Consider the following 27,258-nt stretch of genomic DNA (forward strand, 5'->3'; position numbering starts at 1 on the left):
TTATATTATATTATGTTATATATTATATTAATTATTATGTTATGTTATGTTATGTTATGTTATGTTATGTTATGTTATGTATGTTGTTATGTTATGATGTTAATTATATTTAGTGCAGTCTAATCGCATCCAAAATAAAAGTTTAATTATATTGATTATTAATATATATATATATAATATATATATATATATATATATATATATATATATATATTAATATATATATATATAATATATATATATATATATATATATATATATATATATATATATATATATATATATATATATATATATATATATATATATATATATATATATATATATATATATATATATATATATATATTTATATTATATTATATTATTAATCAATTCATATATTATATTATATTATATTGTTTGTTTTATTGTTAAAACATTTTATGGAAGGAGTAGATTATGTAGATTATTCATTGATTATATTTTTTATTATTTTATTATTTTTTATAAATGTTTTATTATTTCCCATTATTTTCTTTGTTCATTACATCTGTGTGTGTGTGTGTGTGTGTGTGTGTGTATATATTTTTTTATTTAATTTATTCATTATTATGTTCCATTTCTTCTTTACATTGTTCTTCTTTAACTTTTTAATAAAAAAAAAATGCACTTATATACATGTATTATTTTTACTGTTATACTGTTGAATGTGATGAGAAATGCACATTAATTATTGATAATATCTGTATTTACAGATCTATCCAATGTCCGTGGCCTGGCTATTGATTGGCTGTCCAGAAACATGTACTGGATGAGCTCAGACAACGATGAGACCCACATAAACGTCGCCCGTCTTGACGGATCTCTTAAAACCACCGTCGTTCATGGCATGGACAAGCCCAAGTGTCTCGTCCTGCATCCGTCTAAAGGGTAACGTAGCAAAAACCACGCTAACAATTAACAGTAATGGAGAAGGTATGGGCCTCCGTGTCGTGAAATATTGCCATCGTATTTTTATTAATAAGTAATTGCACACTTCCGTCGAAATGTCACCTTTCGTTACCTTCAGCGCTGCGTGTAAGATACATCAGTTAGAAAGCTAATTACTGAACAGGTCTCTGTTTATATTCAGTGTGCACAATTAACTAAAGTTATTAGAGTCATTTTCTCGGAGTTGATTAAGACTGACAAATTGTTATATAGCCATGGAAACTCCTTAACGATGCCAAACTGCTTGTCAGCCAATCAGAAATGCAAATTTATCTTACCCTTGTTGGACTAGTCGGTGACAGCTCTTTAATTAGCATGCATTATGATTCCAGACATGCAACCTAATTAAAAATGGAGCCAGTTCCTCACAATTGTTTGCATGAGATTTAATACGGCGCAATTCTGTAATCCAGTGATGGATTTGAAGCACGGTACAGTGGGCATGCTGTTCTATTCTGTTCCTCGATATCTCTCGCGATCTGCGCCCCTCGGGTCACATTATTCTCCGCCAGCTGTCTGCTGGTTTTAGCTTCCGACCCTGTCGACATTTCTGAAAGTCATCCGTCAGGTGGGTTCATGCGCGCTATCAAGATGTATGAAGGAGATAGAGACAGCTTTATTTGATTGTTTTGTGCTCTGTGGTGATTGTGAAGATAGAGTTCTTTTCTACCTCCCCGACCTTCACGCGGGTCACATTCCTTCATCTTGAAGACTCATCCATCTCTCTGAACGCATCTTGTTTTGTTGTGGTCTACAGGAAGATGTTCTGGATGGATGGTGGCACGATCAATATGGCCAACATGGACGGCAGTAACATCAAGATTTTGCACCAGAACCAGAAGGAGCCTGTCGGTAAATCCAAGTTCCAAAGCCTAAAGTAGTGAGCTGCCTACTTAGACAGTATTTTAAGGCATCGTGGATGCACTGCCAGATTGGCAAACTAATTACGGCTCCTGCTGCTGCTGCTACTGAGCAAGTATGGACTTGCTACTGCTGATAGATACACAGGCGTGCTGCTGTGAGCATGTTGGATATGCTGCTGCTGCATAAATAGACACAAACAAAAGTTGCTACCCATGTAGAGCACTTTAGTTTAATGTTAGTTTTGAAGGGGGCTGCCTGTGTACACAGCAAAGCAGGTTATTTGGTTTTGTAACAGAGCTATTGTTGAACTAAAAGGCTGTTTTTTTCTGTTCCTCTAGCTCTGTTTTAGATCGTTGCACTAGCTGCGCTTTGCTTTGTTTTGCTTTGCTTTGTTTTTCATTTGAAAACAACATAGAGCAAGGCTTTAACAACACTAGCTAGTTTGTTTTTTAGTGTTTTTTTTTGTTTTGTAAACACATTAGATTATCTGTTTTGTTTTTCATTTGCATTTCATTTGTTTTGTTTTTCATTTGCTGCTTTTTTGTTTGTTTTGTTTTGCTCTGCTTTGTTTCTGATTTGCTCTGGTTGTTTTGTTTTATGTTTGCTTTGCTTTGCTTTGTTTTGTCTTTCATTTGCAACCACCATAGTCACTGTTTTGTTTTGCTTTTTTGTTGTTTTGTTTTGCTCTGCTTTGTTTCTGATTTGCTCTGCTTTGTTGTGTTTTGTCTTTCATTTACAAACACCATATAATAGCTGTTTTGTTTTATTTTTTTTGCTTTGTTTTGTTTTGTCTTTCATTTGCAACCACCATATTCACTGTTTTGTTTTGTTTCGCTTTGTTGTTTTTTCTTTTCTTTTGCTTTGTTTTGTTTTGCTCTGCTTTGTTGTGTTTTGTCTTTAATTTACAAACCCCATAGAATAGCTATTTTGTTTTGTTTTATTTTTGTTTTGTTTTGTCTTTCATTTGCAACCACCATAGTGTCTGTTTTGTTTTATTTTGCTTTGATGTTTTTTTTCTTTTGCTTTGTTTGTTTTGCCCTGCTTTGTTTCGGATTTGCTTTGCTTTGTTGTTTTGTCTTTAATTTACAAACCCCACAGAATCGTGCACCATAGAGTTTTGTTTTCCATTTGCAAACACAACTAAGGCATTAGCAACACTAACTGTATTTTTGTTTGTTTTGTTTTGTTTTGTTTTGCTCTGCTTTGTTTCTGATTTGCTCTGGTTGTTTTGTTTTATTTTTGCTTTGCTTTGTTTTGTTTTGTCTTTTTATTTGCAACCACCAAGTCACTGTTTTGTTTTGTTGTTGTTTTTTCTTTTGTTTTGTTTTGTTTTGCTCTGCTTTGTTTCTGATTTGATCTGCTTTGTTGTGTTTTGTCTTTCATTTACAAACACCATAATCGCTGTTTTGTTTTTTGTTATTATTTGCAAAAACAATAAACTAGCAACACTAGCTTATTTTTGTTTTGTTTTCCATTTGCAAACACAATTAAGGCATTAGCAACACTAGATGTTTTTTTGTTTGTTTTGTTTTGTTTTGTTTTGCCCTGCTTTGTTTCTGATTTGCTCTGCTTTGTTTTGTCTTGTTTTGTTTATTTTTGCTTTGCTTTGCTTTGTTTTGTCTTTCATTTGCAACCACCATGTCACTGTTTTGTTTTGTTTTGTTTTGCTCTGCTTTGTTTCTGATTTGCTCTGCTTTGTTGTGTTGTCTTTAAGTTACAAACCCCATACAATAGCTATTTTGTTTTATTTTTGCTTTTTGTCTTTCATTTGCAACCACCATAGTCACTGTTTTGTTTTATTTTGCTTTGATGTTTTTTTCTTTTTGTTTTGCCCTGCTTTGTTTCTGATTTGCTTTGCTTTGTTGTTTTGTCTTTAATTTACAAACCCCATAGAATAGTTGTTTTGTTTTGTTTTGCTTTGTTTTGCTTTGTTGTGTTTTGTCTTTCATTTACAAACACCATAGAATAGCTGTTTTGTTTTTTTGTTTTGTTTTGCTTTGTTGTGTTTTGTCTTTCATTTACAAACCCCATAGAATAGCTGTTTTGTTTTGTTTTGTTTTGTTTTGCTTTGTTGTGTTTTGTCTTTCATTTACAAACACCATAGAATAGCTGTTTTGTTTTTTTGTTTTGTTTTGCTTTGTTGTGTTTTGTCTTTCATTTACAAACCCCATAGAATAGCTGTTTTATTTTGTTTCGCTTTGTTGTGTATCATCATTCATTTGCAAAAACCATTGAGTCACTGTTTTTTTCTTTTCTTTTTGTTTTGTTTTTGCTTTGCTTTGCTCTGTTTTGCTTTGTCTTTCATTTGCAAACACAATAAACCAAAGCATTAGCAACACTAGCTGTTTTTTTTAACCTTTCTTTGCTTTGATTTTAGGTTTTCTCTGTGCTGTTTTCATTTGCAAAAAGATTTAATAAAGCTATTGTTTCTGTTTAAAACAATCTATTCAACATTAGCAAAATTACATGGCCATGTGTACATGCACATACTGTAAGAGAGAGATTATTACTGTGAGAATAAGAGCACCATTAACTCTCCTTCCTCTAGGCCGTGTCTTTTGAAATCATTATATCTATAGTAATTTGGTCTGAGAAGTAGCCCACGGTATTATTGTTAGAGCTCTCTGAGATGTTCCCTGTTCTCCCCTCGACTCATAATTAAAACAAAAATATCCTTCACTCCCAGTAAGTGTGATTATGGCCTGAGCCAAATCTTAAGTAACAGCGGTTATCATTATGATGTGAAGGAAGGATTATTGAGAATGAAGGAAATAAAAACAGAAAACAACCTTTTTGTACACTATTTATGCGCTGCCACAAATAAACATGCTTTGCCATAGGGGAAATTGCAGATTTCAAATAACCAGACACATTTTGTACGATGTGTGTTGATATTCATGAGATGAAACAATTTTCAATTCTTTGTTATTTAAATCAGCTATGTTTAACAGAAACATGATAAGGTCAAATAATACATTTTTGGATCATTTTATTTACTCTTGAGCGTCAAGTTTAAGGAATATTCACCGTAAAATGAAAATGGTTATAATTTGCATTATTCTAAACCCATATTGTCTGATTGTTGATTTTCTCTCTCAAGGCTTTGTTTATTTGATCATAAATACTAATAATCGGAATCATAAATAAATAATCGTTTTCTTTTTTAATATATTTGAAAATGTATATTTGACATTTTATTAGGTTGTTTTGTGTTGTGTTGTTGTTTTGTTGCTTTGCTTCACTTTGTTGTGTTTTAGTCTTTTTGCTTTGCTCTGTTTTGTTTTGTTTTTCATTTGCAAACAATACACTAAGGCATTAGCAACACTATCTGTTATGGCTTTGCTTTGTTGTGTTTTGTCTTTAATTTGCAAACACTATAGAGTAGCTGTTTTTTGTTTTGTTTTGTTTTGGCTTTGCTCTGTTTTGTTTTGGCTTTCATTTGCAAACACCATAGAGTAGCTGTTTTTTGTTTGGTTTTGTTTTGGCTTTGCTTTGTTGTGTTTTGTCTTTCATTTGCAAACACAATATAGTAGCTGTTTTTGTTTGTTTTTGTTTTGTTTTGGCTTTGCTCTGTTGTGTTTTGTCTTTCATATACAAAAACCATAGAGTAGCTTTTTTTTGTTTTATTTTGTTTTGGCTTTGCTTTTTTGTGTTTTGGCTTTAATGTGCAAACACCAAAAAGTAGCTGTTTTTTTTTTGTTTTTTTTTGTTTTTTGGCTTTCATTTGCAAACACCATAGAGTAGCTGTTTTTTGTTTGGTTTTGTTTTGTTTTGGCTTTGCTTTGTTGTGGTTTGTCTTTCATTTGCAAACACAATATAGTAGCTGTTTTTGTTTGTTTTTGTTTTGTTTTGGCTTTGCTTTGTTGTGTTTTGTCTTTCATTTGCAAACACCATAGAGTAGCTGTTTTTGTTTTGTTTTGGCTTTGCTCTGTTGTGTTTTGTCTTTCATTTGCAAAAACCATAGAGTAGCTGTTTTTTGTTTTATATTGTTTTGGCTTTGCTTTTTTGTGTTTTGGCTTTAATGTGCAAACACCATAAAGTAGCTGTTTTTTTTTTTGTTTTTTTTGTTTTTTTTTTGCTTTCATTTGCAAACACCATAGAGTAGCCGTTTTTTGTTTGATTTTGTTTTGTTTTGGCTTTGCTTTGTTAGGTTTTGTCTTTAATTTGCAAACACCATAGAGTAGCTGTTTTTTGTTTGGTTTTGTTTTGTTTTGGCTTTGCTCTGTTGGGTTTTGTCTTTCATTTGCAAACACCATAAAGTAGCCTGTTTTTTGTTTTGTTTTGTTTTGTCTTTGCTCTGTTGTGTTTTGTCTTTCATTTGCAAACACCATAGATTAGGGTACTTAATTTGGTGGAAACATACTTTTTGAGTAATATAACGTTCCACAGAACAATAATTATGTTTATATGAACAGCATATTAGCATTTTTGAATAAGCAATCCCTTTAAATGTTGTCACATCATCTTTGTGCTTTTTAGGGTTGTCGATTGACTACTCGGCCAACAAGCTGTACTGGATAAGTTCCGGAAATGGAACCATTAATAGATGTAACCTGGATGGGAGTGGCCTGGATGTGATTGACAGCTTGAAAAAAGAGCTACGGAAAGCCATGGCATTAGCAGTGATGGGTGAGTGAAGGCTGTTTTCATCAGCATTAATTTAGTAAGGTTAATTATAACCAAGCAAATAATGGAGCTATTTAATTAGTATGGTGATAGACAGTATAAATGGTTTCTAAACAGCGGCGTATGAGAGATAAGGAATACTTTTTATGTTGAATGTGGGCTCCAGGGTTTTTGTTAAAGCCCAATTGTGGAGCTGTTTTAGTACACTGCAATTACAAATCAATTGAGGGAGATTGTTGTTTCCAAAGGGTTTGAATTGCACTATTCATGTTCTGACATGGGGTTTTTTTCTTGAACTTTGATGACTTACAACTTTTGATGTCACAGCTGTGTTTGCTGATTGTAGCAGCTCTGCCGGTTTTGAGACTTGGCCAAAGACAGATATTAATTTGTTCTGTCGTCTTATGTGTGCCTTGTGACTCACGGTTGGCTTTCAGTACAAATCCTAAAGATTTATTATGACTTTTACATTTATTCATATAGCAGGTGCGAATGAAAATTATTGACAGTAAAGGTTTGATGTTCCTCATCTTCTCTGTAAAAAATGTCTGCTAAATGAGCAAATGTAAAATGGTGTTCAACTCATTTAACATGTGTAATGCGGCTTATTTCTAAGTGAAAATCCAGCCATCCAATAATGCAAAACGATGCAAGACTTGATTTTACTCTTCTGCATTTGGTTGGACCTATAAGAAGTGAAGATATGTTGGGAAATTATATTTTTGTGATACTTCTGGAATACTTGATTGGTCAATCTGTGGTCAAATTTATTAAAAAAAATATTTTTAAATAGCTAGATGTTTCTTTGCTTTTGTTTTGTTTTTTATTTAGTTTTTTCCCCCTTTGCTTTTGCTTTGCTATTTATTTTGTTTTACTTTTTTTGTTTTGCTTTGCTTTTTCTTGATTTTTTGTTTTGCTTTGCTTTGCTTTTGTTTTGCTCTGCTTTAATCAAGCGTATAGCGTCAGTTCTGGCAGGTAATGTTAGTCAGCTCGCATCAGCTGATCACGTCTACCTATAGGAATACATCACAGCATACATATATAAGCTCCTTCAGTATTATCAGCAGCTATCACATTTCTCCGGAGCTTATTACCCTCCTCCATCCCCAGCTCCTCCTCTCGTCAGTCAGGATTTGGCATTCTGATTCCCCCTGAATCAGACTAAATTCCCGAATTATGTTGTACATTTTAATATTGACAATGCTATCTGCAATACATTATTGCTTCTGTTCAGTTTACCCAAGGGGGGTTTATCACTGCTCTCCCTGCTCTTATCCATGCTAGGCTGCTGGATGCGCAGGGAGTTCTTGCCCAGAACAGAACCATACCGCCAAACTAAATGATATGCTAATTATCTATCACTTTGACGATAGTGATCCTGACAGAACTATTGTTTTGTTTTGTTTTTTCTTGAATTTTTGTTTTGCTTTGGGTTTTCTTTATTTTATTTTTGTTGCTTTGCTTTTGTTTTGCTTTCGTTTTTCTTTCGTTTTGCTTTACTTTGCTTTACTTTAGCTTTGCTTGTTTGTTTTTTTGTTTTTGTTTTGGCTTCTTTTTACTTTTTTTGTTAATATAAACCCCTTCAGGATGTTACAAGGCCACTCTGATTGGTTTATTGACACTTTACACTAAGGTTCCATTAGTTAACATTAGTTAATACATGAACAAACAATGAGCAATGCATTTGTTAAATTTATTAATCATTGTTAATGTTAGTTAATAAAAATGCAACGGTTCATTGTTAGTTCATGTTAGATCAGTTGTATTAAATAGTATTAACATTTTAGTAATCTATTAGTCAAATTTGAAATTAACATTAACTCTAAGATTAACTAATGGAACTAAACTTTAAGGTTTTACTAGTTTATTCTACCATAAATGAGGGCAAAATGGCTAGCAAAAGAGCATTTCAAAGGTGGAAAATGTTATATTTTCATACAAAATTATATAAACATTTTTCTCTCTCTGTAAAGTGTGCTGATGTATTATGCACAATAAGATTACGTATATTTATTATGAAAGTATAAAGGGTCAGTTTGAATTTCATAGCGTCTTTAAAGAAAAAAGTATAACTATTTATAAAAAATATTATTATTTGTATTTTTTTGCTGAGAGCATATTGTTTCAATTTCATTGTATTTCTCTCACATAAAGAAACTCAATGAAGCACTTGCCCATTTGCCCTTCTTGTTTTCGTGATTTAATTTCTTCTGACCTGGTGCGTAACTGTTGAAAAGGGTCCTGGGAGCATGGTGCCCATCTTTCATCATTAATCTGACGTTAATCTGTTTATGAGTGAAACAGCTGCTTCAAAACCAGAGGATTATCAGCTAAAGACATCAATTCTGCTGTTTGAAATATCTCACCTTCAGCTTTCAGGAGCTAAAACGTCCTGACTTCCCAGGGAGAGAAGATCTAGAAGCATTTTAATTAGGCCTAGCAAATACATTTTGAGGTTTCTGGTGGTATTCTGATAGATAGAAATTCATCTGTTTTTTGGGTAGATATTGGATCATGGGGCTGTGTTTTTTTTTTATTTATATATATATTTTTTTTTACAATGGCTTGAAATGTAACATCCAATTATATTTTGGAATGTTTAAAGGAACACTCCACTTTTTCCCTGGAGTTAAACAGTTGAGTTTTACCGTTTTTGAATCTATTCAGCCGATCTCCGGGTCTGGCGGTAGCACTTTTAGCATAGCTTAGCATAGATCATTGAATCTGATTAGACCGTTAGCATCTCGCTCAAAAATGACCAAAGACTTTCAATATTTTTCATATTTAAAACCTGACTCTTCTGTAGTTATATCATGTACTAAGACCAACGTAAAATGAAAAATTGGCCCCAGCACAAGTGGCCCCTGTGCAAGGTTGTCGTGTGTTGGTTATGTGTGTTAACCCCTGTGTTGGTTATGTTGACGGAAGTTAGCCTATTTTCAGGCTAGAGAGTATAGTTCCTAGCCATATCGGCCTAGAAAATCACACAACTTTTAATTTTCCGTCGGTCTTAGTACACGATCTAACTACAGAAGAGTCAAGTTTTAAATAGGAAAAATATTGAAAGTCTTTGGCCATTTTTGAGCGAGATGCTAACGGTCTAATCAGATTCAATGATCTATGCTAAGCTATGCTAAAAGTGCCACCGCCAGACCCGGAGATCGGCTGAATGGATTACAAAATGGTAAAACTCAACTGTTTAACTCTAGGGGAGTTGGAAAATGAGCCTATTTTTTTAAAAACAGTGGAGTGTTCCTTTAAATATACAATATATGTACAATTATACATTTGCGTATGCAGGTATTTTACATACAGTATATGATTCACTGCAATATCCAATAGGCATCACTACATGGTTGTGTAATATATTATTACTTTTTTTATTACATTTCCTGTGCAATGTAATTTTAAAGCCATGCAAATTATAACCCATTTCATTTAGCTTATTCCACCCACGCCTATTTCACAGCAGGAGAGGCTGTGTAATATTTTGTACTATGAACCCGAGGTAAAAGATCTTGAATCTTAAGGACTGTAGCAGATAAATCATCTTCCCAGCCATGTCCATCGCTAACTTTAATAAAATGCAATTTAAATGCCAAACATGCCGAAAGGGAAGGTATTATTCGATTAAACCCTGAGGAACAACCTGTTCTCGCTTCTACTTTATCATCGTCTCAAAGTCTCTCACAATCAGATACTGACGTTGGCAACTGCTAATACAATCAGACTGAACACTATCTCAGCAAACAGCGGCGACGCGCTGGTAATGGAGTGATGGTTGAGAAGTGCGTTCTCTGATTAGCCACACCGAACACTGTTTATTCCCCTCATTTATGTGGAGCTGTATATAACTCCCTTGTTATGTAGAGCCATATATAAGAAGGCACATACAAGTTATTGAATCAAACAAGACGGAAGCCAAGAAATCATACAGCAGAGAAATCCGTGACAAAAACGGACTGACTGTAATTTTAAGACGTATTGTTTCTCTGTCTCTCACTTTATTTCCACCTTTATTTTTACATTCTGTTCTGTCAGATGAAACAAGTGAACCTCTTCCGATACTTTCTGGGTTCTCGTCTCATGGCCATTTGATATTGCACTCGTTTGTTTAATATTAATGTCTAATTAACCCCGTTTTTTTTTTTTTTACCAGCCGTCCCGGGAGTAAGGAAACAAGTAAAGAGATAATGAATTATTAATGACTTCGCTTCCATTTTCATTTTGCTTTATATGACACGGTCTATTCAGTCTTCCACTTGAAGAACTTTTGGACCTTATTTGGGAAGTATTTAATGTGATGAATGAAAAGGAGGGATAAAAGTGACTTTACTTTTATGTACAATGAAAGTCAACAAATTCAGTGGACGAACGGACATGATTTTAGGTCCTTTAAATCACAATATAGGTATTTTTGCAGGAAGTATAATGAAAAAAGCCATTTTAGTGTTGTGAAAAAGTAAGTGCACCCCATTAAGTTATTTTTAACACATTTGGACTTTATTTAAACCGTACTGATGACTAAATGACATATAATTTAACAATAAAAAATTACATTTGGACTTTCAATCTTTCATTCAAAAAATAGCTATGTACATTCAATTGACTTTTGTGAAAAAGTAAGTCGACCCTTATATTTAAAGTTTTTAGCTCCTTTAGACTCAGTTTAGATTGTTTTTCGATCTTGGTACCAAATTCTTGACTAACGGTTTACAGAGCTTTAAATAAAGTGCAGCCTATTTACCAAAGATCTGCTATTTTACACTCGACTGTAATTTTAGGTGCTATAGGGGTGTACTTACTTTTTCCCACAAAAGAAATTGGCATTTCAGTTTACTTAATCTGCACAAATCATTACAAAATGTACATTTGGGAACAGATTTATTAATTAGGGCAAATAAGCGTGAGAGCGCAATTCCATAAAAGTGCAGATGGGAGTGGAAAGTTCTGCGCGTGATCTACTGAGGACGTGCAAATTAATGAACACGGACGCAGCCGGATAATTTCCATAATGACCAATGGAATCTACCCGTAGCGTCTGGTTTAAGACATGCTTTTTTGGGCCGATAAATAATGACGCAAACATCAGTAGATTGACGAGCACAAACCTTAGTAAATCACCTTGCGTGATTAATTTACATAAGCTCCTCCAATAAATGTTGCACCTTAAAGGGAAACTCCTACAAAATGTAATAAAGTCAGCCACAAAAATAATCCTGTCCACACCTTTTCAGAGCTAATTTATAACTGCGCGTCTTTAGTAAATTCTGACAGTAGTTCAGTCAGGTCCACATTAAGTCAAAAACAACGTAGACAAACTTTTAGTCAACTTTTTATTGGCATATTTTGCAAAAATGTACATTTGGCGATATGGCTTTGTTCTAAATTCCCCATCCTTTTCATGAGCTCCATGAAAAGCCAAAATAGGGAACAGCAGCAGATTCTGGGGACAACCTCCCATTTTTAAACTGAGAGGGCAGCGAAATCCCCCATTTAGAAAAGAGTATGCATTAATGAAAACATAATGACATTGATTAAGTTAAACACAGTTTAAGGAGGAGCTGGGGAGGAGGTGGGTTACAGAGCAGCGTGCAGCAAAAGCAGCCAAACAGGCAGACTGAACTGAAGCTACGCTTAAAGGGATAGTTCACCCAAAAATGAAACTTAGCCCATGATTTACTCACCCTCAAGTCATCCGAGGTGTATATGACATTCTTCTTTCAGACGAATAAAATCTGAGTTATATTAAAAATGTCCTGGATAATCCAAGCATTATAATGGCAGTAATAGTTGCTCTGTTTTTGAAGTCCATAAAAAATGCATCTGTCCATCGAATAACTACTCCACGCGGCTCCGGGTTGTTAATAAAGGCCTTCTGAAGCAAATCGTTGCGTTTGTGTAGGAAAAATATCCATATTTAAAAATGTATTTCGTTTTTTTCTATGGCTCTGCATCAGCCGTCCCTTCGCCATCACTTCCGGCGAATAAGGTCAAAATACAAGCAAAATACCTGCGCGATCATAGATATATACATAGATTCCTCAATAATGCCTGCGCGGATCGGTCGAATTAGGCATCTACGTATATATATCTTATATATCGCGCCAGTATTTTGACCTTATTCGCCGGAAGTTATGGCGCTGGGAATACTAGATGACATTCGTCTGATAAGAGGTAAAAAAATAACATAAATACTGTTGGGTTTCTCGCAGAAACTGATCGTTTCGTGTCTTAAGACATCAATGTGTCACCACGAGCCGCATGGTTTAATAAGGATTCGTATGTCTATGTGTTTTTACTCTCATTGCTCTCATACTCTAAAATATCCCCATTGACATGCATTATACGACTATCACACTGCAGCAGTTAGAGTTAAAAATCTTCGTTTGTGTTCTACTGAAGAAACAAAGACACCTACATCTTGGATGCCCTGGGGGTAAGCAGATAAACATAAAAATGTCATTTTTGGGTGAACCATCTCTTTAAGTAAGGCGCCTTGTTTGAGAGTTGCCAATTGAGTGCATTGGAATCGGATCAGCTGATATAGGGGCGGAGTTGGAATTTTTCAAATCAGCTGATAGCAGAGCTTGACCACGTGGCCTGCCTGAACTAACGCAGAATGTTGAATTTTTTACGGCAAAAGAGGGTTTGCGCTGGCGCAAGCTGTTAGTAAATTTGGCCCCTAGAAGTATAATCTTTTCAGTTATATTACATTTTACCTTTTAACATTTGTGAAATCCAATGCAATATTTGTATCCACTAATATGTTACAAATAAAACTAAAATCTCGTTTGTTTCATTTGCATCAAATTAAATATGTACCCTAACTCCATTCAGGAATGCGTTCTCCGCCATAGAGCATCTAAATGATCCTCCGCTGTGCCGACTGTTCTCCGTAATTCATTTTCCCTGGGCTTGTGTCTGCCAACGGCTGATAGCTTCAACTCAGGCCGAGCGCTAAGAATAGTCCTGCTTGCTTTTGGCGTCTGTATGTAATCCATTCAGGGCTGCCAGGGGACTAAGATGTGGCTGCTCGCACCTATGGGATTCGTAAGTGCTGAGAGGGTGGGTTGAACAGAGGTACGCTGGTGTGGTTTGGAGCCAGGGGACATCTCCTCCTTCAATCTAAGACACGCCTCGCGAGTAATACGGGCAAAGGAAATGTGTAGCTCGTCGTGAGAGGTTCGGGTCACGGGGGAAAGGGATGTTGGGAGACTGCGGCACACTTGCATTCCTTTTTATGATGTGTAATCACAGACGGTGTGTGAGTCCTGGATGTTTTCCTCTGTGTTGTACCATTTCTTAAAGGCTGAGTTGACACGCTATAGGGCTTAGTGGATTTGCAGTGTGCTGTCCGCAGCAAAGAAATACAGCATGGATAAAAACACATCGGTAAAGTAGTTCAATTTCATCCCAGTTCACTCTCTGAGAGGATAAGTATGGGTATTCAGTCTTCCACTTGAAGAACTTTTAGACATTATTTGGGAAGTATTTAATGTGATGAATGAAAATGAGGGATACAAGTGACTGTACAATGAAAGTCGACAGAGTCAGTGGATGAAAAGACATGATTTTATGTCCTTTAAATCACAATATAGCTATTTTTGCAGGAAGTATAATACAAAAGGTATCAAATTAGCCATTTTAGTGTTGTGAAAAAGTAAGTGCACCCCATTAAAAGTTATTTTTAACATATTATTTGGACTTTATTTAAACCGTATTGATGACTAAATTACATATAATTTAACAATTAAAAATTAGCCAAAAAACAAAAATAGCTATGCACATTCAATTGACTTTTGTGAAAAAGTAAGTGCACCCTTATATTTAAAGTTTTTAGCTAATTTCGACATTTAGTTTAGATTGTTTTTCGATCTTGGAACCATATTCTTGACTAAAGGTTTACAGAGCTTTAAATAAAGTGCGCCCTATTTACCAATGTTCTGCTAGTTTGCACTTGATTGTAATTTTAGGTGGTATCGGGGTGTACTTACTTTTTCCCACAAAAGAAAATGGCAAGAAGTAGGTCCTAAGAAGTAGGCTTTTTCTTTTGTAATTCTTTTATAATTACAATGCATGTTTATATTACCCTTTGTTAACTGACAGGTCAAAAATGGCTATTATTCTTATGTATCTAATATTTATTTAAATAATTTTTATTTGAATACATATATTGTAAATGTATTATTATTATAAGTTTTAAAATAATACATACTACTAATAATATTAATAATTTAATAATAATTTATTATAAAATAGTAATACTATAAAATATAATTGTATCATTTTACATTGTTAAAATAAAGTACATATATTCATTCAGAAATTATTTTGTTTTGTTTGTTTTCAAACAGGTTTCCTTTCGTCTTCCATTGGTTTGACCAACAGATAGTCCCGCCCCAAATTCATGCTATTGGTTGAGCCAATGTCATGTTAATCTTTAGTATTTTAAAAATGAAGAAAATTTCCCACATAACTTTTAAATAGAATTTGAATTATAAGAAATACTGAAATATTTGTTGTTATATATAAACAAAATGGTGAAATTTCTTTTATTTTCATATAAAATTTAACCTGAAATCTTGATGTTGGAAAAAAAAAGTTAATGTGCTTGTTAACTAGATATTTTAGTGTTTTTCCATCATGTTCAAACGCATATTTTTCTCTCTAGGTGGGAAGTTATGGTGGGCGGACGATGTTCTTGCTCAGCTGGGGACCGTTAACAAGCGGGACGGAAAAAACCTGACGGTTCTTCGGAATAAGACCACTGGCGTTGTCCACATCAAAGTGTATGACAAAGACAGCCAGAAAGGTAAAAAGAAAAATATCTCAGAATGTTTTGTCTCAAATAAAACCCAAACTCAACAACTTCACAAGAGCGATTAAGATCAAATGTGTTTTTCTTTTAAAGCAAAAAGAAAACAGCAACAAGAACCAGCAATATCAAGGGTTCCCACACCCTTTGATCACTGAATTCCTTTCATTGACTTTTTAAACGTGTTTCTAGTATTTTATGTATGGATAATAGGGGTGGGCAATATACCACTAGTCACAATTAAGTGGTAGAAATTTGTCAACAGCTTGAGATTTTAGACAGTAATGCTCACATGACGCTGCTGTGATGGGCCGTCACAAAATCATATTATTTGCATACATTTTTTAGCATTGCGATTTTAAAAGAAGTGATTTTAAACCACGTAATGTTGAAGTGTAATGAGCAGTGAAAGAGTGACGTGTGCACATAAAGCCGATACTCAAAGAGCGTGTGAGTACTGAACTAAGTTCTTTTTGCCGCCTAATTGGGATTGAATGACCATTTTTGCAAGTATCCTCGTAAACAAAGTCATTTAAGTCTTAACTGAGCGTAAAACAGTTGAGAAAGTAAACACACGTTTATATTGGATCCATGCAGTCGGTCTTAAAGTGACAGCAGCCTAATATTCCTGCTGTCGTCTGTGTCATTAATGTTAATCAAACAACAAAAGAGAGAAAATCTCTCACTGATCTTGACTGAATCAGTTTTGTAACTTTAATAAGAATAAATGTATATGTAATTCACATATTTAATGCAGTGTTTATTTATATTTAATTACTTTATACATGTATTTAGTATTTCTAGTTTTTCAGGTAGTAGGTCTATTTTATTTATGTTCTATTGTAGTTTGTTTTCCTATATGCTTCTAATTAGTTTCTTTGTACTTTTTAAAGTTTTTTCTTTAAATATTTTTTTTACAACATTTTTTGTGATATTGAAAATGGTATCAAAAACGTTGATATACAAAATGTATTAAACAAAAATAACTATATCGTGATATAGGATTATGGCCCACCCCTAATTTATAATTATTTTTATTTAATTATATTTTAATTCAAATTTTATTGGATATTTTTACATTTTAATTTAAATATTTGTAGGGCTGTCAAACGATTAATCGCGAATAATCGCATTCAAAGTAAAAGTTTGTGTTTACATAATATGTACTGTGTATAATTAAAATAATAATTAGGGCTGGGCAAATTAACGCGTTAACGCGGGCGATTAATTTTTTCAGCTTAATGCATTAAAAATATTTAACGCAAATAACGCAGCGTCCGTTTTTATATCCTTTTTTGCCTAGCGTTACATGATCACGCTCCTATTCATGTAAATGCTTCCAAGTGCGACAAGACACAAGAGAACGCGCTGTATGTCCTGTCTGTGTGGCTGCGTCTCATGTCAGCTAATCGAGGGACACACACACACTGACACACTCACACTGACACACTCGACGCAAAGACAGAATCACATCAGTCTCCTGCTCACATCGAGTTCTCTTTTGCCCTTGAACAAACAATAACAACAACACAGAGAATTTTGAGTATTCTCATATTAGGAGTCTTAAATAACGTCTTAAATGAACTTAAAGGGTTAGTTCACCCAAAAATGAAAATTCTGTCATTAATTACTTGCCCTCATGTCGTTCGACACCCGTAAGACCTCCGTTCATCTTCGGAACACAAATGAAGATATTTTAGTTGAAATCTGATGGCTCTGAAAGGCCTCCATTGGCACAATGCACGGTACTCTCTCAAGACCCTTAAAAGGTACTAAAGACGTCGTTACAAAGTCCATCTCACTACAGTGGTTCTACAATAACTTTATGGAGTGACGAGAATAGTTTTTGTGCGCAAAAAAACCCTAAATAACGACTTATATAGTGATGACGATTTCAAAACATGAATCAGTGAGTCAAATCAGCAGTTTGGATCGCCAAATATCAGCAGTTTGACACGCGATCCGAATCATGATTCGACTCACTGATTCATAACGCGAAAATGTGATTAATTAGTTGGTTTTTTTTATTGATTCCCAGCACTAATAATAATAATAATATAATAATAATAATAATAATATGTTTATTTTTTATAGCGCCTTTCAAGAACCCAAGGTCGCTTCAGAATGGAGTAGAAGAGTAAAATCAATTTACAATCAAAAAAGACAGTCAGCCTGTTCATTATAGCAAATAAACAAGCTGGTGAACAACAAATAACTCCAGATAGACAACAACAACAAAGTTATTGAATCAAAGAGAACAATTAACAGTAACTAGTCATGTAGCATAACATGAGGAAGTGTAAGATCCCTTGAAGGCAGAGGAGGTGAGAGAAAGATAATTATTTACTGTGAAGAGAAAATAGATGAGTTTTAAGTTGGGACGTAAAAGTCTGGAGAGTAGGTGCGTTGATATTCGAGGGCAGCTAATTCCATAATTTAGGGCCAATAACACTAAAAGCCCTTCCTCCCATAGTAGAGGGTTTAAACTTGGGTACGACAAGCAGGTTTTCATTGCTGGATCTGAGGGTCCAGGCAGGAACATATGGTTGGAATAACTCAGCAAGATATTGTGGTGCTTTATAGACCAAAACTAACAGTTTAAACTGGATGCGACTGGCCACAGGAAGCCAGTGAAGTTGGTTGAGGATGGGAGTGATGTGTACAGATTTTTTATTAAATGTTAGGGCTCGAGCAGCAGAGTTTTGCACCATTTGGAGGCGATGTATAGCCTTAGTGGGTAAGCCGCTGTATAAGGCGTAACAATAGTCCAATCTGGAGGTTATAAAAGCGTGAATAACAGTTTCAGCATCGTTAAATTTAAGGGAGCGGCGGACACGAACAATATTTCGCAAGTGGAAAAAGCATGATTTAACTGTCTGACCAATATGTGAGTCGAAAGATAACGTGGAGTCAAGCTCCCAATACTCCCAGATTGCATACAGTTTTTGAAGGTCTAATCTTGACACCATCAATATCAATGAAAATGTCATCGCGTGGCAAATTTTGTGATTTAGGGCCAATCAAAATCAAGTTTTATCAGTATTAAGCTGTAAGAAGTTATCAGTCATCCAGGTTTTAAGTTCCTGAAGGCAGGAGTTAACAGAAGCGGGAAGATAAGCGTAGTTGGGCGTAACCGTGAAATACATTTTGAATAACATCAGCGTAACTATGAAAGTTAACTCATAACTTTAGCGCATAAATTAGAAAATGAGAGAGGACCAAATACAGAACCTTGAGGTACACCATGAGTGATAGTGACAGTACTGGATCGATCCTTAATAAACTGCTGTCTATCTGATAGATACGATAAAAACTTGGCTGTTTGAACACATAGAAAAGTGTCAGTTTATATGAATTGGACTAAAAGAAAAGAAATAAAGAAATGGAAAGGGAATCTACCATGTGATATGCATTTTAGACACTACAATGATTTATATGTTTATTTTATATGTATATTATTTTAAATGAAAATATGGTCGCACCACCTGACATTTTCTGGGTGGTAAAATCAGAAATCTTGTTTAATAATGAATTAATGCGGTCTTAAAAGCCGTAAAACCAATATGAATCAACACATATTGGCTTGCTTAAAATGATTAGTTTTTATCTTAAAAACATTATTTGTCATTGACCCGTATACATTTTCCAGGCCTGAAAAACACAAAAAAATCTTTGATATTTCCCGACTTTCCATGACCACCAGAGCTCTGACTTTACTTTCATTAATGCCAATAAAAATAAAAAAAAAGATCCTTGCCATTTCTGCAAGGTGAGTTTGCACATGACTTGGACAGCGGTTATGTTTCTACAGCCACACATTGTCAGAGCCCCTCGCTCTTTATGAATTATGCTGAGGGACATTCATATCACTGACAGGTCTATTAGCGGAGGAGTGCTTGATCCTCTCAACGCTCTATTAGGATAAAAAAAAAAAAACGGCAATTAGAGGCTCTTTAAGGTAAATCTTTTTGCTTCCTTCTCAAATCTCCTCATACCAATTAGCTCCCTCATTTATCTCTCTGACACGGACCTCATGGGAGCGAAGGCCCGTCTCATTACGCCACTTCAAATGAGCTAACTGGGGTGTTTCTGACAAGGTGTCCGAGGAACAAAGTCAAAGCGCCACCATTTTTCCCTCTGTTTTTGTGTTTGTGATGTTAAGAAAGTACACAAGCTTGACGGTTTTGACAGATTTGCATTAGATACACCTGTTGGCCTTCACCAATGATGAGTGCGCTCTCTTCGTAGGTCGCAATCCTTGCGTACCGAACAACGGCGGGTGTTCTCAGCTGTGCCTGCCCACCTCTGAATCCACTCGGACGTGTTCTTGTACTACGGGCTACAACCTTCGTCCGGACCGGTCCACCTGTGAAGGTACGACCGTTAGTTCTGACCTAAGCGTACGTATCTAATTAACCTTTGGATCTCAGAGGTTTTCATTATTTTGAGAGCAGGGTTCATTAGATTTTTTTCCCCCCCGTTTGACTCTTTGGTAGGTCTTCAGTCTTTCCTGATGTACTCCGTTAATGAAGGTATAAGAGGACTGTCTCTCGATCCCAGCGATAACTCTGAAGTTTTGATGCCGCTGACTGGCACTCTGTTCACTGTGGGTCTGGACTATCATGCCGGTAAGTGCACTTTTATCTCTTTCCTTTGATTCTAAAAGAAGAGAACATTTTTTTTTTTAATTAAATTATCATTATGTATTGTTTTTTATAATTGTTAAAAGGATTCATTTTTATATTTATAATTTTTTATATGAATTAATGGATGAATGATTTAATCACTAAGAAAAAACATATTTTAATACTTTTACTGACATATACAGTAACATGATTTATATATTAATATAGTATTTATTCATATTTTGAATTAGTTTTCATTTTAATTTCAGTATTAGTTTTAGTATTTTTGTATTTCAATTAAAACTGTTTGTTTCAGTTATTCACCAAGGCAGCATTTTCATTTTTTTATTTTTTATTCTAATATTTGTTTTTCATTTTTCATCAAATATTTTTATTTAGCTTTTCATCTAATATTTATTTATTTATTTATTTATTTATTTATTTATTTATTTATTTATTTATTTATTTATTTATTTATTTATTTATTTATTTATTTATTTATTTATTTATTTATTTATTTATTTATTTATTTATTTATTTCAATTACATGGATTATTAAATCACAAAGGAAATGTATTTTAATATATATATTGTATCATATTTTGAATTATGTTTTATCATTATCATTGTATTTTTTTCATTCATTTTATTTTTAGTAATTTTGTTTTGTGGTTTTGTCTTTATTTTTGTTTCTGTTTTAGTTTTACAAATTTTAGTATTTCAATATGAAATTTGTTTACATTAAAATCATTATGTTGTTACTCATCTAATATTCATATTTTTTTTGTGTCAGCTGTATTTCAATTACCGAAAAAAAAAAAAAAAACATTGGTGGTTTACATATAGCATAACCACTGTAATGGTTAATAATTGCTTTTAAAATGCGTTTCTAAATATATATACACTACCGGTCAAAAGTTTTTAAACGGTAAGATTTTTCAAATGTTTTTGAAGAAGTCTCTTCTACTCACCAAGCCTGCATTTATTTTATTATATATAAAAAAAAAATAAAAAAAAATCGGCATATTAGAATGATTTCTGAAGAATCATGTGACACTGAAGACTGTAGTAATGATACTGAAAATTCAGAAATAAATAGCATTTTAATTAAAATATATTCAAATAGAAAAAAAGTTAATTTAAATTGTAAAAAATATTTCACAATATTACTGTTTTTGCTGCATTTTTGATCAAATAAATGCAGCCTTGGTGAGCAGAAGAGACTTCTTTAAAAACATTACCGTCCAAAAACACACACAATATACACAGATGTACTTTATATTGTTTTCCTCATTAAAAAGTTTTTACATTCAATGAACCAATGACACATATTTAAAATGATGATCGCTCCAGTACTACTGGCCATAATTTTGTATAATTGTTTTTGATTCTAAAATTAGCTGTTATTGTTATTTTCCTAAACCTTTGAATTGTAGTTCGAAACCAAAGCAATTAGGCATTGCCATGCCACGTGTACAACAATATATCACCCTTGACATGGGGAAAACATTTATTTGCAGGGAATCTGCAGTAATTCGGGCAGATTTATCTAGTGCAGTAATTGGACAGCTGTCTCCGCACTGAGACAGAAATGCCACTCTTTGCATCAGCGACAGACAGTTCGCAGCTTCCCATTTGCATGATAGAGCAAATATTGGCATCGCATTGCATGTCTATATCATTTTTTTCCATTGTCAGATGAGGTGAAGAATGGAGATATGCTGTTATGACAGATGGAAGATAATCGAAACAGATTAGCTGGACAGATGAGGCGATGTCTCATAACGATGTGAATGGGCTTCCATTGGCGTTTTCGTCAAAAGGGAGACAGTATAATGTTACATTTTGAGTGGGCGAGGAGCTGGTGATGCACAAAGCTCCGGATAAAGTCGTGTAGCCAAGTCAAAGCAATTTTCATAAAAGCGTTTTGAAGTGGACAGACCATGGGAGCCAGGACAATCATGAATACTTTTTTGGATTTTTTGGTTCTATTGTTTTGGAGAAGAGACGAGTTTGAATGAGATCAAAATGGCAAAGGCATTTCGGACCTATTTTCGTAGGTAAAGATTGAAATTCATATGCAGCTCTACAAATTGGCCATCAACACAAGAATGTGCACAGTCCTAAGCCGCTGTGATGTAAAAGGCAAAAATTAATAAACCATTTCTCACAAGTAATTGTTGCTTGCAATTTTTATTTAGAAGACATCAATGGTAAACCATAAAAAACTTGGGTAGCTGACAAAGCAACACGTTTAATTTGATGTTCTAAAAGAACTAAAACTAAAGCTGAAATAATAGACATGTTTAAAAAACAATTACTAATAAAATGACAAAAGCACACAAGAAAATTACAAACAAGTAACTAAAATGAAAACAGAAAATAAAATATAGTTGCAAGAAAAAGTATGTGAACCGCTTGCAGAATCTGTGAAAATGGGAATAATTTTAACTAAATGAAAGAGATCATACAAAATGCATGTTATTTTTTATTTAGTGCTGTCCTAATTAAGATATTTTACATAATTTTTTTACATATAGTCCACAAGACAAAAAAAATTCAAAATTTATTAAAATAACCCCTGGATGACCCACGGCTGTTTTGTGTTTTGAGATGGTTGTTCATGAGTCTCTTGTTTGCCCTGAGCAGTTCAACTGCCCAATGTTCTTCAGAAAAATCCTCAAGGTCCTCCAAATTCTTCAGTTTTCCAGCATCTTTTGCATATTTGAACCCTCTCCAGCAGGGACTTTATGATTTTGAGATCCATCTTTTCACACTGAGGATGATTGCGGGACTCAAACACAACTATTAAAAAAGGTTCAAACATTCACTGAAGCGCCAGAAGGAAACACGACGCATTAAGTATTTGAATTAACTTATTGAATTTGAAGATCAAGGTAAATTGTGCTTAATTTGTCTTTCAGGAAACATGAAAGTATCTTCTGTTGCTTCTGAAGGGAGATACTAAATGAAAATAATTGATATTTAAACATAATAAGAAAATATTGGACATCTTCATCTTGTTCAAAAGTTTTCACCCCCCGGCTCTTAATGCGTCGTGTTTCCTTCTGGAGCATCAGTGAATGTTTCAACCTTTTTTAATAGTTATGTTTGAGTCCCTCAATCGTCCTCAGTGTGAAAAGGTGGATCTCAAAATCATACAGTCACTGCTGGAGAGGGTTCAAACATGCAAAAGATGCTGGAAAACAAACAAGGGACTCATGAACAACCATCACAAAACACAAAAACAGCCGTGGGTCATCCAGGGAACAACACACAGTATTGAGAATTAATGGTTCATAAACTTTTGAACGGGTCATTTTAATAAATTCAGGTTGTTTTGTTTCTTTTTTTTTCGTCTTGTGGACTATATGTAAAACTTTTTTTTTTGTAAAATATCCTATTCAGGACAGCACTAAATAAAAAAATAATGCATTTTGTATGATCTCTTTCATTGTTCAAATTATTCACATTTTCACAGATTCTGCAAGTGGTTCACATACTTTGTCTTGCAACTGTATATTAGTGAGAAGATGACAGCAAAGGAAAGCAAAACGTAAAATAAGGGAAATTAGCACGCAAAATTAACTGTCACCGTCCGGCTGGCGGGACACCTGGTGCTCTTTTTTTGATCTGCTTTTTTTGTATCATATATTTTATGAAAGCTTACAAACTCAAAATTCATCCTGTGAAAACCGTTTTGAAATCAGACGTTGCGTTACCATGGAAATAGTACTCTAAATTCTTCTACCGGGCTCCTCCCCCTAGTGGGCGGTGTCATGTTTCATATTACAAAATGAATTTTAACTACTTTATAAGATTTCAAAAGATTTCAAAATCTTTTCTAATCTTGACAAAACACATCGTCGGCAAGGTCTCAAGGTTCCATATTTGGTGACTGTTTTGTGATGGAAGTGATATTTGGACAGAAATTTACAGGAAAATGTATAAAAATAAACAATCAATGGAATGCGTGACACCCGGTGGCTATTTTTGGTATAGCGCCTAAACAAAATCTCATGGGGACTTCAATTTTTGTGATATCAACTTCAAATTTGGAACACAACTTGGTTAGACATATGGCTTTGATTTTATAGGAATTTGTGTTACTATAATAGGCTATATAGTACTATAGTAATACTATAGTTCGAGTAAATTTTTTTTTGTAAAATATATATATTTTATATAAAATAGAAAATATTTAGTACAGTATTTTTCATCTACACTAAGTTTCATACTTTCATATTTTGAAATGCTTTCACTTCAGCAATAATCTTCCGAGTGTCTTCTTTAAAACAAGACTAAACTTAGGTCTATATTCCAAAGCATTCTTGAATTACAGCTCTTTAAGTTTGGATGGTGCATTTTCATGACTATTCTCAAAAAGGGTTAAGAGGTTAAGTATACAATACGACCAATAGTCGATATTCCAATATGGAACGCCAACATATCACTAAATACATATGCTCTTTGTCCCCATGATAAGGTAGTTATATGTGACCCTGGACCACAAAACCAGGCATAAGGGTCAGTTTTTTTGAAATTGAGATGTATACATCATCTGAAAGCTGAATAAATAATTATTTCCATTGATGTGTGGGTTTGTTAGGATAGGACAATATTTGGAAATCTGGAATCTGAGCGTGCAAAACAAGTCTAAAATATTGAGAAAATCGCCTTTAAAGTTGTCCAAATAAAGTACTTGGCAACGCATATTGCGAATAATAATCCATTTTTTATATATTTACAGGTAGGAAATGTACCAAATATCTTCATGGAACATGATCTTTATTTAATATCCCAACTATTAAAAATCGATAAATTTGACCCATACAATGTATTGTTGGCTATTGCCTCAAATATACCCGTGAGACTTATTATGACTGGTTTTGTGCTCCAGGGTCACATACCATTATAACTAGTCTATGCAAACTAGCTAAACATTTGAATTATGTTTTTTTTAGGAAATGACACATTGTACTGGACAGACATGGGCTCCAACAGAATCTCTAGATCCAGTCGAGATCAGACCTGGAGAGAGGACATCGTCACAAGCGGTCTGGGACGCGTCGAAGGACTTGCAGTGGACTGGATTGCAGGTGCGTTCGTTTCTCTTCCTTTAGCATTTCTAAGCTTTTCCAAGTAGCCTTGATGTTGTCGGGCTTATTGTTTCTCTGTTGGTTCAGGGTCTTTGTTGCTTTGCATCCAAAGGTAATATTTACTGGACCGACCATGGCTTAAATCTCATCGAGGTTGCTCGGTTGAACGGTATGTACCGCGCCGTGGTGATATCTGACGGACTCGATCAACCCAGAGCCATCGCGGTACACCCGGTGAAAGGGTACGTATTGCACTGTGGTTTATTTTCCTCCACTGCCAAGCTTCAATTTCACAGAAGTGTGGCGAAAGCGTTTAAACGAATGACCTATGATCGCCTAGAGAACAGTTAGTGTCTGCAATTAGCACCTCAAAGCTTGTTAACTGCAGCTGTACGTCCTCCTTAAAGACCTTATAATTTCCTCTGCATGTATTCTAAAATGAGAGGGCCATCATAATCTTGACCTTGTGTTAGTTATCTCATTAAATACAGCTTTGTACCGTTGCAAGTTGGAGTATAAACATTAAGCTTCAACATATTTCAGATCCCTAATATCACGTGGCTTCATCTATTTTGGGGTTCTATGCTCTCTATCATACTCAGAAATTGGTCAGTGAGATTAGGAAGAAATATAATTAGTTTACCTGGAACAACTTGAAAGATTCCTGTTGCAGTTTTAAAACCAATATGACCAATATGTCTTCTTGTGAAATATTCATTGGTGAATGTTATTCCAAAGACAAATGTGTCCTTATAATCTATCATGAACAAATTTGCCTTCACCTGAAATTACTTTTCTTTTTCTGACGTCACCAAGGACTCAATTTTCAACTTCTACTCTTCAAAGTCTGTCATATGGAGACCACTTTTAATGATCCACTCAGACCCTAATGGATCAAATCTAGTCATGTTCTAGTTCATGTTAGTCATTTTATCTCTTTTATGCTGCGTTCACACCAAACGCGAATAGAGCGTCAAAATCGCGTCTACCGCATCTAGTTTGACGCGTGAACATTTTGAATCCATTCGCGCGTCCGCGGCGAATTGGACACGCGTAGAAATCGAGCGTTTGAAGCGAAATAGATGCACGTTCAAGGTGCTCCAGGAGAAATATGTCATAAAACACCACTCTGCCTCTTTTCATTTTCATTAAAAATATATATTAAGCATTAATAGCCACACAAATGTGGTCCAGGCAACTTCTACATTATCTTCACTTCATCATGTATATTTAAATATCCTTAAAAAATAAAGTTATGAAACTTCTCTTTGCCCTCAGTCAAAACGATTTGGCAGACAACAAATTGTAGATTCATGACACCAAAGATCGCCCGTTAGATCCACACAAGACGAACCACTACAGGACATCAGAGCCAGCAGCAAACGTCAGAAGGACTGGCCGAGGAAAGGCTGCTCTCGCCGGGGTTAATGAGCGCTGAGTGCCCGGTGATCGCCTGGATCTCACAACTCCAAAACCACAAGATCATTTTTTTTAAATAGGCGCTCTCTTTATAAATAAACCACAGATTTGAGCTTTAAAAAACTACATTCTCACCTGAAAAAGTCTTAAAACTACATTTTGTGACACAATAGTAGTATTTTTAAATTATGCAGGGTTTCTCATCACGTCACTTCACCACGTGACCGCAGCGAGCAGGCTCCTGATTGGTTAACGCGGCGCGGATTGACGGCAAAGTTCAAATTTTTCAACTCGGGCGTCAGACGCGAATTCACTTAAAACGCGTGAATGCTCAAAAGCACCACTCGCGTGTAACGCGCGTATCGCTCAAAACGCGCCTTCCGCACCTTTCCATTGACTTAACATTGAAATCACTTGCGCCAGGCGCTCTATTCGCGTTCGAACGCAGCATTACACTTTCAGGAGAAAAAATACTTTTAAGTACCCTTAAAGCAGGGGTGTCCAATCCTGCTCCTGGAGGGCCACTGTCCTGCAGAGTTTAGCTCCAACCCCAATTAAACACACCTGAAGCAGCTAATCAAGGTCTTATTAGGCATACTAGAAACCTCCAGACAAGTGTGTTGAGGCAAGTTGGAGCTAAACTCTGCAGGACAGTGGCCCTCCAGGACCGACTTTGGACACCCCTGCCACCCCTCCCACCCCTACCTTATTTACCCCTAAAAGGTACAAAGTAGTACCTATTTTACTACTCTTAAGGTGCAAATATGCACATTTTAGGATTAGATAAGAAAGCCTAGGTCCTAATGGTTAGAGAGTCAGACTGGTAACCCGAAGG

At 34.7% G+C, this 27,258-nt stretch overlaps 1 protein-coding gene across 1 annotated transcript in view; it reads left to right on the plus strand.

Moving 5' to 3' along the window:
* Positions 1-27,258, plus strand: part of lrp1ba (low density lipoprotein receptor-related protein 1Ba) — a gene marked incomplete at its 5' end in the record, with an annotated part of 414,271 nt that overhangs the window by 214,308 nt on the left and 172,705 nt on the right. The window contains 8 exons of the mRNA XM_079807766.1: positions 738-912; positions 1,730-1,824; positions 6,316-6,465; positions 15,137-15,277; positions 19,529-19,654; positions 19,777-19,908; positions 24,870-25,004; positions 25,117-25,246. Of these exons, the coding sequence (XP_079663892.1) occupies positions 738-912; positions 1,730-1,824; positions 6,316-6,465; positions 15,137-15,277; positions 19,529-19,654; positions 19,777-19,908; positions 24,870-25,004; positions 25,117-25,246 (1,084 nt within the window). The remainder of the gene's footprint in view (positions 1-737; positions 913-1,729; positions 1,825-6,315; positions 6,466-15,136; positions 15,278-19,528; positions 19,655-19,776; positions 19,909-24,869; positions 25,005-25,116; positions 25,247-27,258) is intronic.

This window comes from Gobio gobio (assembly GCF_949357685.1).
Source record: "Gobio gobio genome assembly, chromosome: 24".
Taxonomy (NCBI): Eukaryota; Metazoa; Chordata; class Actinopteri; order Cypriniformes; family Gobionidae; genus Gobio; species Gobio gobio.